Below are 17,567 nucleotides of genomic sequence, written 5' to 3'. Positions count from 1 at the left end.
CTTCCCTAGCGCTAGAGTTGACTGCCTCAAAAAAGAGAAATAAGTCTTTTCAATGACCCTGCAGCTCACAATGAGTATTGTTACGTTCCGCTTGCATCCCTCCCCCCATCTCCCCTGTCATTCAAAGAACACAGGATCACCACTCACATAGAAGGCCGTGGGAACGCTCTCATCAATGTAAGCAGCAAAGTCTGGCAGTAACTGCCGTTTTCCACTGAGACAGAGCGGAGAAAAGAAATAAGGAGCCTGCCGTTATCCGTGAATTTTTAATTAATACCTTTTCACTCTCCGCAGTTGGGTGATTTTTATAATTTTTTTCTTACACCCGAACAATGATGGTCATTATTATAAAGTTGTAATTACTGTTTTCTTTTTTGTTTTGTTTTCTCCTCTCTCATTTCTCCTGCCGTTTTCATGGGATGGGGGGGCATTCAGGTTTTGTTTTTCTTAACAGCTCGGATAAGAAAAGGAGGAAAAAAAGAGAAAAAGTTAATTTCCCCATAGAGAGAACTGGGAGTCCCTTGTTTGTCTTATCAGCTGAGTGGGACAAATATATTGGAGGGGTGTTGTCAAATCCTATGGTGCATGCTTGTACATGCACTACAAAGCCACTCTCCTTTAATATTCCTAAGCCAGAGGGAGAGAGCAGTAATGAATGCTTATGGGCATGTTATTCTTGGCGCACGCAAAGAAACAATGGGGGAAAAATAGTATCTCGGTTTATACAGTGTCCAGAGCAAATAGCCTTTACTCCCGGCCATCGCGTCTGGGGGCTTGTGTTTTAAGTATGCAGGCTGACCTTTCCTCTAACATTAATTTAACTGCAGGCGTTTTCAAACCCTGGCAGTAAAAATCTGTGATAATGAGAAATGAGGTTAAGAGAGAGACAAAAATCGTTTAATGAATTTATTTTCTGCCTCTCCTGGAGCTGTCCGTTGATGTAAGCTTTACTGAGACCTGTTTGCCTTCATTAAGACGCGTAAGAAACACGGCCTTTTGCTTCACTCCAGGAAACTCGCACGCACGCAGCTGTGCCTGAAAACCTATGAAATGGCTTGTGTGTCTTACATGACAAAAGCTTCCCATGTGAAACCCATGAAGAGCATTTCTAACAAAGCAGGAGACAACCACCTGATAGACTGTATAACTACAGTTCAAGTCTTACCAACGATTATGATGAGATAATCACACTCATTCCTAATGATTTTGTTTATGAAATACCACTGAAACCCACTGTTTTTGTTTATTTTCTCCTTAACATGGCGACAACACACGAAATACCAGCTTTGTAATGGTAATAGTACTCGGCTGGTATCTCCGTCAACCAAGTAACTTTCTCGAGGCTGACGGTGTGCAGGGAAGCTGCAAACAGCAGATACTCCAAATCAGTTTGCTCGAAGGTATAACGTTCCATAAGGCAACGTGCTCTATAGGTCAGGACATGTAAGAGTCCAAGGATTGCCGTGGAAGAAAACAGAATGTGGCATATTTGTGTCACGCCGTTTAATTTGAGGAATAAAAACAGTGCTGCAGGAAACTCATTTAAATGGATAATTACGTCCGAGGCTGCATTGCTTGCAGGGCTTAACACATTGACTGCCAGAGTTTATTCATAATGTACTCACCCCTGTGCCAGCAATTTGCGTGTTTTTTAATTTTTTTGTTTTGTAATTTTTCATTCAAATACATTCTCTGATTGTGTTGTCAAGCACCTACGATTGTTCCACCAGTAGAGAGCAGCACATCCAAACATTGATCACCTCGCTCACCCCCTCCCAAACAGGCCCACGTCATATCCGGTCATTCAAAGGATGTGACGTTTTCGACAATTCCCGGCCCGCTGATCGGCCTGAAAACGACGTGATACACTACGACGATGGCTGTTAGTCACCCGGACCAAAGAAAATAGAAGTTGAGCTGTCCGTTTGTCTTTTCTACCGTGTGAAAAACCGTGTTTTTCCTTATTCTGGCCGAAAATCACCGGAGAAAAACAACGTGACCCGGAAATTATTATTTTTTTTTACATCCGGCTCCGGGTGAGTGTGACGTAAGTGGAAAACGAAAGTGTTGATGAGAAATAAACACAGCCGTGCGATCACAGATTAAACAATGAAAATTCAAAAGAACGTGTAAACAGGCTCTTATGAATCCTGGCACTCAAGCGATGGATTTGAAAGAACGTGTAGACGGGATCTTGGCACTGTATGTGTTAACAAGGTGCGTAATGATGTCCCCTTCTCCGGCGATAAACATCATCACTGCGTCCGTTTCCCTCACTCCATTTAGCCTGTTGGCCTTGCATTCTCTCCTCATTTACGGTTGGACCCATCACTCTAAACCCAACATCATTACCCCCTTTATTGCATTTACGTGTCCAATAAACAGAGCCTAATGTAAATAGTTGATGCACTTAAACCATTACGTGAGTAATTTTGGTTCCACAAAACATTCTTTCTTTGATGTTTTCAGTGAGATAAAAAAAGATAAATGGTAATGCTTTTCATATGGCTCTCTTAGTCAAATAAAATGTTAGCTTTCTGTGCTGTTGTCTTAGAACCGAGATAAATTCTTCCGAACGGATGAGGGAAGTTAGGATGGGTGATCAAATAATAGAACGATTTTAGCTTATTTAATTTCATTGTCTGCCTAAATGCATGGGAGATGGAGCTACAGTAATATTCACAAACACAATTAGCAGTCAGGTGGCAACGCATGAAACTGCTTAGCGCTTACAAAGTATGTATTGTAACATTTTTAGAACAAAAGTCAAAGCAATTCCATGTGCTCTTCCTGCTAATCCTATTTTAGAATATGACGCAGATGAGTGCTGATATTCTCAAGTGATCTTGACTGTTTGATGTCTGAAGGTTGCGCTTCCGAGACTTGGAAGATAAGAATAAAAGGTGCTCTGCAAAATCAACGCTTACCATAAATGACAATTTGGAAAGGTGCTCTGCAAAATCAACGCTTACCATAAATGACAATTTGGAAAGGTGCTTGCAAAAATCAACGCTTACCATAAATGACAATTTGGATCAAAAACTGAATAGATCTAACTAACCATAACATCCAAGTATGGGTGATGCTTTTTAATCCTATTTCCGTGTCTTTCAGGTGCACTGCACAGAGCTGAATGTTGTCTTTAATAGGCCAAGCCAGCAGAGGAGGAAAAGCTAAGCCAACAATAATAAAAAAATCATATTCTTTCCGTCCTGGGAGTTTTTACATGGTTAGAATTTTGAACAAATAATAGGCTCTCTACTGTATAGCTGGATCTCTGCTTCACCCGAGCATCCTCCATTTCACAGCGAGAGAGAGAGAGAGGGAAAAAAAACAGCATTTGAGCCAGGCAGTAGCAGTACAGGTTATGGAATATCATTGGACCTCTATAAATAGGTCTCCATATTTCTCCCTCTCGCTCTACACTCTCCAGGCCCTTGCTCTTTGTCCACAGACCTCCTTGCCATGCATTCTGCTAATAGGTCACATGCAGTTAAGGGCTGTGACTACACTGACACGCGAAACGTCAGACCCTGTCGCTCATGCGTTGTTTTGACACTTAAGCTGTTCTGTGGGAAAGATGCTTTGATCCCAACAAGAGGGTGGCATCCCTGAGGGGGGGAAGCCGATATGATTGGCTGCCTCGTGGGTTGGGTCCAGTGGTGGAAAGTAACTAAGTACATTTACTTAAGTACTGTACTCAAGTACAATTTTGTACTTTACTTGAGTATTTCCAATTTCTAATACTTTTACTTCTACTCCGCTACATCTCAGAGGCAAATATTGTACTTTTACTCCACTACAATTATTTGAAAACTAGTTACTAGTTACTTTACAGATATACATAATTACATTATAAAACATTCATTAACCACTTTAGCCCTATTTTATACGTAGGATATTTGAAAATAGCCGATCTACAAGCTCACAACGCGTCGCATCGCGACGCGTTGTGAGCTTGTAGATCTGCTATTTTCAAACATTTTAGTACTTTTACTTTTGGTACTTTAAGTACATTTTGATGCAAATACTTTTGTACTTTTACTCAAGTAAAAATTTAATTCCAGACTTTTGTCTTGTAACGGAGTACTTCTACATTGCAGTATTGATACTTTTACTTAAGTAAAAAATTTGAGTACTTTTTCCATCACTGGTCGGGTCATTATGTATTTGTAGTGTACTGTACCCCCCCCCCCCCCCCACACACACACACACACTGTGAAAAGCACTGTGAGATTGGGGCTGAGGGTCAAGGTTACATAAACCCAACCAAGGGTATAAGACTCCCTCTGGTTGTCAATCAAATGTACACGTGTCACATAGCTGAATTATCACTTTGTCACTCACACAACACAACTCATGCCCCATGCACTTCATTCATTATAAGAGTAACCGCACAGTAACAAATGTAACAATGTAAACGCCGCCAACTGTATCGTCTACACTGCCAAAATGTCCTTGTAGTTCTGACACACAAGTGCTTTCTGTTGCCTTATAAAAACTGACACTTTAAAAAACGGAGCATGTCTTAACCACTTGAATCCCAACTTCAGCCAAAAAATAGCCGAGTTGCGACGCGTTGTTTGTGAGCTTGTAAATCGGCTGTTTTTGGTGACGAGATTTAGATGGTAAACAGTGGTACAAGTACAGTTGTAACTCCGTTCCGTTTTACTAAGAATAAAGGGTTTAAAGTGGTTACGGTCTCTGACTCACAAATACGTAACCCTTCTCAATAATTACCAGGTTCATCTGCCAAAATCTGAAGGGTTGGAGATAAGACAGCTCCCTCTTATCACTCCAGCTCACTTTTTCTGAGGCGAGAAGACATTAAAGCATGCTATATGTACGCCACTCTTTTAACAGATATAACATTAAAGAAAAGGCTACACTGAATCTCAAGTTCATGCAGTCAGTCACGGATCCTTTGCCTCTGTACGTGATCTTTGTGTCTTCTTTGCTCTCCTCCACCCTTATTAGTCTCCTTCCACTTCCTGGAGATAAGAGATGCCTCTTATTCAAAGTGTTTTTAAGTGGCGGTTGCGCCCTCATCAGAGCTCCTAGACCGCCTCGGAGTCCTTTGCCGCGAAACTTCACATCGAGACGGTAGCTGTCTATGACCTTTTAGTTTATCTTGTATCGGCTTCGGAATGCTTAAACAGATTAGCCTGATGAAACTTACAGAAATATACAAAACGACCTTGTTTAAATAGTCAAAAAAACGTCTTCTCTCTGTGTACCCGCGGCTTAGAAGCAGAAGTAGATATTATATTAGAGAACAGCTTGCCTTTCGCAGACGTTTAAAAGGGTGTGATGCGGTGCTTTATTACAATACAGAAACTGAAAAAGCTAATATACTTCAAATTTCTTCCCAATTTAGTCATTATGCCAATTAATTCCTCCCCACACACATTTCTGTGTTGCCACTGCTGACTCACCTCCCGGTGAGGAACCCCCACCGGGAGGAAATAGAGCCTTCGTCCTACTCCTCCCATCCCAAACACTCCCTGCTGACAGGCGCCGCCCCCAGCCCGTAGGAGTACGTGCAATGACCAATATCACCCTCCCCCCGAACACGGGCCAATTGTGTTCACGTAGACCAGTGGTTTTCAACCTTTTTTTGCATCAAGGACCCCCATCAAATTGACACCTATTAGCCCACGGACCCCCATTTGAAAAGATATGCCAGGGACTCGATCATTTTGATTTCTTGGGGGTCCCAATCTACACTGTAATCATCATCATTAGTGTTCATTTAACTCTGAGAGTGTACAAATGGAACCAAATGGACCCGTTAGGGTCCATTTGGTTCCATTTGTACACTCTCAGAGTTACAGACACATAAGGGTCAATTTGGTTCCCAACTATTAATTTGGCTGGGGACCCCCTGGAATCCTCTCCTCAAGGACCACTGGTGGTCCCCGGACCACTGGTTGAGAACCACTGACGTAGACGCCCGAAAAAAGCCGATTACACCACGCCGCCGGGCAGGGACTTTTTTACCACTACACCACCCGAGCGCAGATGAGTTGCAAATGACGTCACCGTTCACATCTCATAGTAATGTGACATCCCATTAGAAGAAATGATGCACTATGAGTGCTCATGTACACACACACGCTCGCACTCGCATGCATGTGACAGTATGTGTGTGTGTGTGTGTGTTTGTGTGTGTGTGGGGGGGTGGGGTGGGGGGGGGGGTTGATTGGCAGTTCCTGCAGATGTGCCGTATGCGGTGACAGCGTGTCATCTGCTTTGCATGCTCAGTATGAAACGTTTGAATGCACTCTGTACATATTGTCCTGATGTGACGTGATTGCAGGGGACATGCAGTCTTGGAGCCCCCTCGTCGTTGTGTTTTCTACCACCAGCCAACACCAAAATGTCTTCCTTATTACTGAAGCCAAATTCACACTCTGTCTGATCTACAAACTAACACAACGCGTCGCATCACAGCGCGTTGTAGATCTGTTCTTTTTTGGGAAGCGAATAAGCGGTATAATGGAATATGCCGCATGGCAACTGAAAGATGTGTTTACCTAGCTTTTTCCCCAACACAATGGATCATCTGGAAGAGAATTGCTTTGGACTGCATTGAACTACATAAAAAAATTAAAACGCTAATAAAAAAAAGACCCGGAGATAAATGGATCCGGCAAAACTATGCTAATATGGCAATTTACAAATGCAGTACAAAGTCCAACTCCCCTTTGTAATATTTCATTTAGCACCATAAAGCAGCCTGATCAAATACATCGGCAATCTCTTCCCCGTGTAAAGGCTAATGTAGAATAAATCAATAATCCAAGAGAACATATTTTTCCGCTATATTCATTATGTGAAATCACAGGTGTGGGGAGCCTGAGTACACATTACGGATTCAAAAACACATTCTAGCCAAAGGCCATTCCTTTACTGTATAATTGTCTCCCCCACCAAGTGATTCACTATAATTAAGCCATGCAAGACAGCTCTATTCTCCCGTGAGCGTTCGTTTTAGTGCTGCCACAGGCAGGTCAAACAAACACCTTGCAGCTGATGCACTTCAAAACAATGGACAGGGGATCTTCAGGGAGGGTTCAAGATGCACCGTCTCGGGAGAGAGAATACAACATATACACAATGCAACTACAGCTAGCGCTTAAGACCTGTGGGAAGACTTGTCACTGTTATCTTGGCAAACGTCTGTGTGTGTGTGTGTGTGTGTGTGTGTGTGTGTGTGTGTGTGTGTGTGTGTGTGTGTGTGTGTGTGTGTGTGTGTGTGTGTGTGTGTGTGTGTGTGTGTGTGTGTGTGTGTGTGTGTGTGTGTGTGTGTGTGTGTGTGCGTGCGTGTGTGTGAGAGCGTGCGTGCACAGGATTTGTCTATGAGACTAGAGATGCGGGTCTACAGCAGCTCTGACACACGATTTCTGATTGGACCATATAAAATAACAAACACTGCTTGTAAAATACATCTGGCAAACACCTCAAGAAATGCACGAAAAAAACAATTCACTGCTTCTCGTCTTTACTTCCAGCACAGATTGTATCTCTTGATGAAAATTCGGCATCAAATAATGATTCGAGTGGACAAAAATAAATACATGCAGTAGGCACTGCACCCTCGTGTTAAAAGCAAAGCTCTTCAGAAGAGGATGCATGAATCATGGATAATTACCAGGTTGCCCTTCGGATGAACAATTAAAAAAATTGGGTGGGGGGGGACAACTGCCTTGCTAATCACATCAGTGCAGCCACACAAGTGTTTCTAGCCAGACTGAGGGGACATGCACTGTGGACTTGTGTAGTCAAATGGTTTTTCAAGCCCAGACTTGCACATCGTGACAAACCTATTATCAGTCATTTCACAGCAGTTCTGTTTGTGCTCCGTGAATGGTGTCACAATTAGGCTGACTGTTTTTTTACTCGGCAGCCACGTTTGGATATTACAGAGCCACTGTCTTTTATGAATGTTCACAATGGAGAGGGAGAAAGCTGTGGTCGCAATCTTTGAACCTGCTTCGCTCTGATGGAGGGTGTGATATGCCTCTTTCACCATATCTCTCTTCCTTTTATCTCTGTTTCTCTCTCTCTCTCTCTCTCTCTCTCTCTCTCTCTCTCTCATATATACACACAAAGACACAGTAGCACTCACAAACACTGTCTCTCTCATATATACATGCCCACACATAAACATACACACTGCAACACCCACACACTTCTTTCCCAACACCCACACACGTCTTTCCCTTGCGTGTTCGCACTCTCTCCCTCTCTCCCTCTCTCTCTCTCTCTCTCTCTCTCTCTCTGTCGAGGGGAAATATGCCCGGCCGGGTCAAAGAGATGTTTGTCAACGTCATGTGCAAGGCGGGAGCGCGATGGCACTTGCATGTTAAGCAGCTCCGGCCTTTATCAGGCCAATCAACAGCCTTCTGAGAAAATGAGAAAATGCGGTGTGGGGCTCAGACACCTGGCACTAATGCACATTTATCCCTCCCTCGTTCACTCCCTCCCTCCCTCGCTCACTCCTACCTTCCCTCCTCATCTCAATTTCTGCCCCTAATATAGACCCATCAAAAACACCTCCATGCTTTGCATATGAGATCATTGGAATCAATCCGTAGTCATATTTGTGTCTCCCTCTCCTCTATTTTCCATTAACCGAAACAAATAAAAGGCTCTCCTGATCCTGCGGCGATGATGCTTTTATTGGATGCTTAAGCCGCAGACACAGGCTATCGCTGGGGTTTTGTACTCCGTTTTGTTTGTTGTTGTTTTCTGTCACAGAGAGGAGGGTGGTGACCAACGTGCCACTATACCCAGAAGGGAATATGATCCTCTGCTGAACCCCCCTCACATACTGTCTTCACAGCTGATAGACTATCACCACTATTCCTCATTCTCTGTGAACGTTACAGACAGACATATACGTACACATGCATGTGCAATTATGCACACACACACAAACAGACAGACATGCATGGCACACGCACACATACTCACACACACACACATGCCTCAGACAGTCCCCAGTAAATCAGCATGACTGTAAGTGGGTCTCATTGACCTCTCGGGATTCCAATCCGTGCCCAGATCTCTCTGGATCCGATCAATGGATCGATAACCATCTCCTGTTTCTTGTTTTGTTTTAAGGCACATGCCCCCACCAGCCCTGCCAGCAGAGCCTCACGCTGAATGTCAAATGAAGATTGGACTCATCAATTATAAGTGAGTGGAGCAGGAGCTCAATTGTTGCCGACTATGGGAGTGAACAAGGTAGGGCGACACACACGCACACACACACACACACACACACACACACACACAGCAACACACACACGCAACACACACACACACACAGCAACACAACACCCCTTCCTCCCAGAGGGACATGAGAAGTGGGTCAGGGAGAAAGGTTGTCCAAAGAATCCAATAAACCAGTTCATACAGGCGAAAATCTATAAACTAAAGATCAGCTGGTCTGCATTCACAATGCCAGGTTGAATAGCCGTCCAAGTCAGACCCAGTCACTGCTCTGCTGCTGCAGCCATGCATGGCGTGTCACTAGAATAAACCGTGTGCAGGGCAATTCAACGGCCGACAGTGCAGAACTGCCTTGGCCTCGCGGCGATATCGGGAGTCGAATAGGCAAGCGCGGAGATAGAGCATTTAAGCAGTGATTATTCTATCTTCTTGCACCTGAAATGACATGTGGTGAGGCTGATTAGCTGGGTCAATGCATCTGGCAGGTGTTCCAAGCCTGCTCCGTTGCAGTTGTTCAGCGCATACACACATGGACGAATGCACGCACGCACGCACGCACGCACGCACACACGCACACACACACACACACACGCACACACACACACACACACACACACACAAAAACAAGGGAAGTCACATAATACATTCTGTCAGCCCTCCAAATTCTGCTTGGCACGGCTCTCTCAGTCATAGGTCAGCCCCTGTGTCATGGGTCCTCAGAAATGCCTTAAAGGATTCCACTCAAACAGACCCGACTTAAGGTCACATCTGCCGTTTGCAACGGTTCCACTGCCCCTGAATAGGGATGCACAGTGAGTGACACTCGTACTATAGCACAGGCTCTCTGGAAACCCTGCATAACATGACCTTTGAATGCATTGGGAAAAGAAAAAGGAAAACATCTGCACAGCATTCCTACCACACCTCAAACCCCACCAACCCGCCCACACCACCCGTTCACCCCACGATAACAAAACACTGCATCAACGCTGACCGCTGCCTCCGGATTTTGTTAACGGAGCCCAAGCGGTCCGGTCATGACGACGATAGTCTCCTTTCACTCCCTTCGCCTCCTATCACCCACCTCCCCAGCAGGCAGCCAGGGCAAGTCTTTAGGACAGAGCAGAGAGTGGAGTGGGTCTCACCTCTGGCAGTGGCATGCCGTTGATGATGAGGTCAGGCTGCTGGTGGCTCTGCCCGGTGAAGGGGTGCTGATAGCCGTGGTTGGGGGCGGAATTGCGTGAGTTCTGGTTCTCCACGTTGAGGAAGGTGCTCTCGGAGCGCCTGCAGCCCAGCGGCAGGCTCTGCTGGTGGTAGTCGAAGTAGTTGAGCGAGGAGGTGAGAGACGAGCAACTCACCACGTTCATCTTGTCCGTCTCCTCGACGTCGCGCGGCACCAGGCGGATGTCGTTCTTGTTCAGCTTCTTCTTCTTGCTGGACTTCTTCTGGTTGCCATACGAGTACTCCGCCACCCTGCGCAAGTAGAAGAAACTGAACAGACTCAATAAAGCAGTGCTCCGTCTCACTCTCCCCGGTCCACACGGCCAAAGTGTTCGCCCCCCGACCCCCGTACCCCCCACCCCTCACCCCTCAAGCCCATGCCCATGCCGGCCAGGTGGGTGCCATTCGACGGTGGGCAGGCTCATACACAGGGGTCAGACATATTGACAAGACGGCCATTTTGCTTTTACGGCACGCTCGGGGCGGGGAGACTGGGTGCGGTCTCCCCACCCACCGGGCGTTGTCCAAGAGCAAAATGGCTGCCGACTCAACGCAGCCAATGGGGCTGTATCCAGGCCCGGAACGGCACGAAAGAGCCGTTCCGCACCTGGTGCGCAATAGAGCCGCCGGGCAACACCCCTCATTCGTTTACATTTGCATGCTCGACGGTCAACATGTCACAAACAGACACACAATGCAAACATGCCAGAACCACGGAAGCAAAGCAGAATATAAAATGACTGAGCAGCGACACCAGCATACACAAACATATTCAAAGCACACAGGCCACACGGTTAAGTCCATGTACTTTTTTTTTCTTTTCCACTGGCAATATGGAGTGCAGGAGAACTGTAGATTAAAATGTGTTCATCTAGTCTCTGTTTGCTAACTTGAGCCGAGCATTTTGACTCTATAATCAGACCAAATGAGGAACATTACACAGTCAAACTTTATCAAGAGACGCTCCCACTGAGAGGAAATATGCGATCATCACCTCGCATGTCCTGAGAAGCACAGAGAAGCTCAATTTTAGCCAGCACGTGTTTTTCACCATTAAATGCAATCTGTACCACGTATATCCTGTAGATCTGACAAAGTCTCATTCATTTATTACTATTATTTGGAGCATAAAATCTATTCTTAATTTAATTTAGCTATACAATCGCTCTATAGCAGAACTACATCGTTCAACGTCTGGAAAGGCAGCCTAAAGACTTAGCATGCAGGCCCCTACTCCCAGTGACTCACAACGATGCAGGTCTGAGGCTGCTTGTCTCTTCCTAACATAACCCTGGCTCAGAAACCATGCTCTAGTAGTTTGTCGTCCCCCCCCTTCCCCCCCCTCGCCCCTTATTTCTGTTTCCTTTTTCAGTGATTCTGAAAACCGTTTCTCCAGTGATTTTGCAGAGGGTAATGGGAGGTCTGCCGTTGTCTATCTTTTTTTTGTGTCATTGTTCTCTCTCTACTCTCCAGGCTCAAATCGAAAAATCTGAGGAGGGAGAAAAGATTATTTTGTGTCAGACAGACCTGACAGAAGACAGGCAATAAATTGCAAATAAGTGCTCCACAGTTTGGAGGTGGCTACCTGAACATGTCGGTGCTGATTAAAGCACCCAGCAGGGAAAGAAGCTCCTCTGCTAAGAGGGTGAACTATTCGTGGGTGGTTGTGAATTTCACATTCATTGTTTTCCTCGTTATTTATTTATTTATTCTCATCATGCTACCATATATCACTGAGACTGAATTTGTTATGTTGGAGCAGTGCGTGCATGCTGTTGAATGAATGAAACACGTTTTGTATTGAACAAAGCATAAAGCTATATTACCATTATGGCATTGTACCCCATATAACGATACCAAGACCCACAGTGCTTTTGAAGGTGTTTAGCGGGGAAATGACATGTTGCTTGTAGCAACAAGCTAAAGGTAATGTCACTTTATGAAGCAGTTATTAGTTATATTGCATGATGACATGACAGCTCATTCCTGAGAGCATTTCAAATGAATGATAACGTACGTTCATCTCAGCAGTGGTGTAAAGTAACTAAGTACATTTACTCAATTACTGTACTTGAGTACAATTTTCAATACTTTTACTTCTACTCCACTACATCTCAGAGGCAAATATTGCACTTTTACTCCACTACAATTATTTGAAAACGTAAGTTACTAGTTACTTTACAGATATAAATTATTACATTATAAAATATACATTAACCACTTTAGCCCTATTTTATACCTATTTTAGATCTACAAGCTCACAACACGTCGCATCGCCACGCGTTGTGAGCTTGTAGATCTGCTATTTTCAAACATTTTAGTACTTTTACTTTTGGTACTTTAAGTATATTTTGATGCTAATACTCTTGTACTTTTACTCAAGTAACATTTTGAACACAGGCCTTTTACTTGTAACAGAGTATTTTTATAATGATGGTATTGCTGCTTTTACTTAAGTAAAACATTTGAGTACTTTTTCCACCACTGATGATAACGTACATTCATCTCAGCCAGAGTGCTGTAGGGGGAAACCTTGAAAACATAGAAAAGTGGTGCTCGTCTCTAGCCGACCATGACACGCGAATGGAGGTACACACCACATTTGATTTCTAATCAATAATGATAAATATGCCTATAATTCCTATATTGGCCATTTTTTACTCTTTCTGTAAGCCTAGGGAGGTTCTTGTATTTTGAAATGGCTGGTTCAACTTTCATGTCAACAAAATTAGGTTTAGAGCAAAATATGATTATGGCTTCAGGTTAAATTCACAAATCCAATCTATATGTAAATTTACAGTGGTAATGTAGCATGGGGAAATCAAAGCCAGAGCTGATGTGCAGATTGATGAACAAAACAGAGTTTTCAATATGCCAGATCCAGAATAAAGGTTATAAAGTGCCTAGTTAAGTCAAAGGTGCCATGACCATGGCACTGTTCAAGTCTTTATACAAGTAAAACGTTGACTAGAGGAGTACCTATTTATTTGTACTATTATAGCAAACAATAATGAGGCAATTGTGAATAATGCTATACATTTGATAATCAGACTATAGATTAAAGCTGCAATCTCTCAATCAGCCATGTTGGGCGCTCAAATAATAAATCTGTAGGAATGATGGGGTGGCTAGGACGTTAATTGCCTGGTAACACACCCACACATTGAGCATGACAGTGGGACGGTCATATTTATGACCCAATTGGTTACAAATCAAAAAGATTCAATCAATCAATCAAATCCACATAACATGGAGAGTGGGGTCTACAGAAAGAAAGAGCCTAATTTAAAGGCATGTTGTCATTAGCTGCATTTCATTTGTGAAAACCTGCTGCAGTCCTCATCATCAGCCTCACACCCAGGCCTCTATACAGGCAGTATGACATTAAACACTCACACTTTCTGGATCCTCTCTCCTCCTCTCTAGCTCGCAAACACACATGCACACAGACACACACAGTACACACACTTACACAACAACAACAACAACACTGCCTGAACATGTGAAGAGATGTACGGCCACACAGACACACACTGCACACACACTTACACAACAGCAACACTGTCTGAACATGTGAAGTGATGTACGGCCAATTAAAAACGACAGAAAAACATCAATTTACACACAAGACGTCGCCATCAGTACCTGCAGTTGTACGTTCGGATCTCCTTGTTGTCCCTTTTGCACTTCACTGCAACAAAGATCATCGTGACAAACAGAATCGCGGCTATAGAGCCCAGGGCGATGATGAAGATGAGCGACAGGTTGACGGGCCCAATAGACTCCTGTGTGTTCAGGTCGGGGGACAGGTAGACCACGATGTACGCCGAGGCCGACAGGGAGGGCTTCCCGTGGTCGCGGGCCACCACGGTGATCTCGTAGGTGGACTTGGCGTTCTCGCCGAACATCCGGGTGGACCTGACCTCTCCGTTCACCTGGTCGATCTCGAAGAAGGTCCTGTCCCCCTCGGAGATCGTGTAGGTCAGCCTCCCGTTCTCCCCCTCGTCGTAGTCGTCCGCCTTGACCTGGGTCACCATGTAGCCCACCCCGGCGTTCCTGGGGATGGACACCTCCGCCGTGCCGTTGACCAGCGGCGGGTTTGTCATCACAGGTGTGTTGTCGTTCACGTCCAACACGACTATCCGCACCGTGGCGTTACTCGACAGCGAGGGGTTTCCGTTGTCTCTCGCCAGGACCTTGAAATCAAACGTCCTGGTGTACTCGTGGTCGAACGATCTCATGGAGTAAATGCGGCCTGACGGGTTGATGCTGACGTACGTGTTGACATCCATATGCTTAATCTCGCTGGGCACTATGGAGTAGGAGACGGTGCCATTCATGCCCAGGTCCGGGTCCTCCGCGGACACGGCCAGCAGACACGACCCGGGCAGGTTGTTCTCCATGACCATCTCCTGGTAGTGGGGCTTTAGGAAGTGGGGGGGGTTGTCGTTCTCGTCCGTGACTTTGACCACTAGGGACTTGGTGGCGCGCAGGGGAGGGGTGCCGCTGTCCTCGGCCTGGATGGTCAGATTGTACGTGTCCCTCTGCTCCCTGTCCAGCCTGCCGTCCACCAGTATGGTGGAAAAGCTCTCGTACTCTTGTAATCTGAACGGCACGTTGCCCTGGAGGCGGCACTGCACTTTGCCATTGGAGCCCGAGTCTTTATCCGAGACCCTCACCAGCGCGATGACATACCCGCGCTGCGCGTTCTCGGTCACCTCCACCATCTCCGTGTTCAGTGACAGCAGCATGATGACGGGCGGGTTGTCGTTCGCGTCCATCACGTTCACCGTCACTTTGCAGTGCGCGGGGATGGAGTTGGGACCCAGGTCTTTGGCCTGCACGTCGATCTCGTAGATCTGCGCCGTTTCGTAATCCAACACGCCGTTGACGGTGATGATGCCCGTCCTGGAGTCAATTTTGAACGCGTCCCGCGTCTTCTCGGTGACGTAGCTGTTGAACGAGTACACGATCTCGCCGTTCGTGCCCTCGTCCGGGTCCGTGGCGTTCAGGTCTATGACCAGCGTGTTAATGGGCGAGTTCTCCATCACGTTCACGGTGTACACCGGCTCGTCGAACACGGGGTTGTTATCGTTCGAGTCCATCACTTTGATATTCAACTGGACCGCGCCTATCTTTGGTGGGTCTCCACCGTCCTCTGCGCTTATCTCGTACGAGTAGTGAGACTGGGTCTCTCTGTCCAGTGATTTTTGCACCACGAGCTCGGCGATTTTGGAGCCGTCCCCCCTCGTCTTTATTTCTAGACCGAAAAGCTCGTTCGGGGTGATGGAGTAAGACTGCACCCCAAAGACCCCCGAATCCGGGTCGCTCGCTCCCTCCAGGGGAAAGCGGGTCCCCGGAGAGGCGTTCTCCGAGATCTCAATGTCGATGTGACTCGTGGGGAACCGCGGCGCGTTGTCGTTCAGATCCTCGATTTCCACTTTAATGACACAGATCTCCATGGAGTTTGACATCACTTCCAGGGAAATGATGCACTTGGGGTTCTGTCGACAGACCACGTCGCGGTCTATTTTCATCTGGGTGGTGAGGATCCCGGCCGGGCTCAGTTCGACCCACCGCGGCTCCGAGTTGGAGATAACCCGCAGGTACGGCGGCTGCGGCGCGATCTGGAAGCCCTGCTTCTGTGCGTCCTTTGTCACGTTCCCGATCACCGAGCCCGGCTTCATCTCCTCGTTTATTCCATATTTCAGGTTGATAACAGCGTCGGCCCCGATGCCCCAAAGTAAAACTGCCCCAAAAACAAATTGTATTAATTCCATCTCCTTGGGTTGCATTATTACCTGTTGAGTTTTCCCTCTGTCTATAGCCTAAAAAAATTGGCTAAAAAAAAAAACCGATTACGCACACGAATGCATGTCAGAGATAACGGGCAAAAATGTTCCCAATTATTCATCTCATGGAGCTGGCTTGCTCGGGAAGATGTTTTTAATGAGAATGGCTGTTCTTTACGCAAATTATAGCATGGCGAGTGCAATTCTAAATAAGTCCTTTATTGTGCTGCTCTTCTCCTGCAAAGCACATCATCTGGTCCACTGCAGCGTGCGAGGTATTGGAGAGAGGACAGATATGTGAAAACATTCTGAATGCTCTCAGAGCAGTGATTTAGACAGGGAAATCGGCGCTGCGCTTCTTATCAGACAGCAAACTGATGTTGCAGCACGACTCAAATGATAAACTGTCCATTTTCAAGTGGGACAAAAAGAAATTAAGGTAAAATCGTAGGTAAAAAAATTATTTAAAAAATCCAATGAAAAGATCCACCCAAAAAAAATATTTTCCTTGTAGATGAAATAATGGGGCTCAAAAGTCTCTGTTAAATTTCCCCCCAATGTGTCGATGCCAGACAACATTTAAGCCGCATTTTAGATTGGAGAAAGAAAAGAAAAAGAAACGAAACGTTCGTCCTATTACAAGTTGTAGATTGTCTTCCTCGGGCGATCAAAGGCGATCAAACCGCACATCTCATTGGGAAAAAAAAAGGATCTGCAGTCGCAAAAAAAAAAAAGAGGATTCAACAGATTATAAGTCCGGTTTATCTCAGGCTGCAAGACAAACGATGCTATTGCAGGAATGTCTCCTTGTAACACTGGGAGTCCAACGGTTACCTTTATTTTTAATTCCAGGCACGCAGATTTAACCTTCTGTCTGTCTCCCCTATAGTAATAGCTCTCCACAAGTCCTGATGCAGCTTTCACTTGCTTGTGAATTTCCTCCTATTTCATATATTCTGATATGAGAAAAAAAGAAAATATAAGAAAAAAGGCAACACATAGATATCCCGTTAGTTAGTTAGTCCATGTAAAGAATCCACAGATAAACGCAGCTCCAGCAGACGGTGGGAGGTGTCAAAAGAAGGGTCTGATTGCAGCCAAAAAAAACTATAAGCACAGAATAATATCCAGTGTGGTGGTGGTTGGTGGTTGAGGCTCTCTTGCTCGCTGCCCAGTCCAAGCTGCTATAGTGTTAGTGGGTCCAGTAATACGCGCTCCTCACGGTGCGTCACGGTGCTCCACACTGGCTGAAGTGAACGCGCTGATATGAAGTGAACGCACGGTCTCAGCGCCGACGAGCGCTCAGTCTCAGGA

General features: G+C 45.6%; 1 protein-coding gene across 6 annotated transcripts in view; it reads right to left on the bottom strand.

Annotated features, from left to right (window-relative positions):
- Positions 1-17,319, bottom strand: part of pcdh19 (protocadherin 19) — a 79,435-nt gene extending 62,116 nt beyond the window's left edge. For 2 of the 6 annotated variants that reach the window (XM_080416425.1, XM_080416424.1), the window contains exons 1-2: positions 14,107-17,319; positions 10,386-10,731 (exon numbers count right to left, since the gene is read on the bottom strand). In XM_080416425.1, coding sequence (XP_080272551.1) covers positions 10,386-10,731; positions 14,107-16,256 — 2,496 coding nt within the window. In that variant the 5' untranslated portion in view covers positions 16,257-17,319. The remainder of the gene's footprint in view (positions 1-10,385; positions 10,732-14,106) is intronic. The other 4 variants (XM_080416429.1, XM_080416428.1, XM_080416427.1 and 1 more) reach the window with 2 other exon arrangements.
- Positions 17,320-17,567: the final 248 nt, after the last annotated feature.

Source organism: Gymnoscopelus braueri (assembly GCF_963280865.1).
Source record: "Gymnoscopelus braueri genome assembly, chromosome: 20".
Classification (NCBI taxonomy): domain Eukaryota; kingdom Metazoa; phylum Chordata; class Actinopteri; order Myctophiformes; family Myctophidae; genus Gymnoscopelus; species Gymnoscopelus braueri.
The sequence above is the reverse complement of the archived record's forward strand: the minus strand, read 5'-3'. Positions and strand labels throughout refer to the sequence as shown.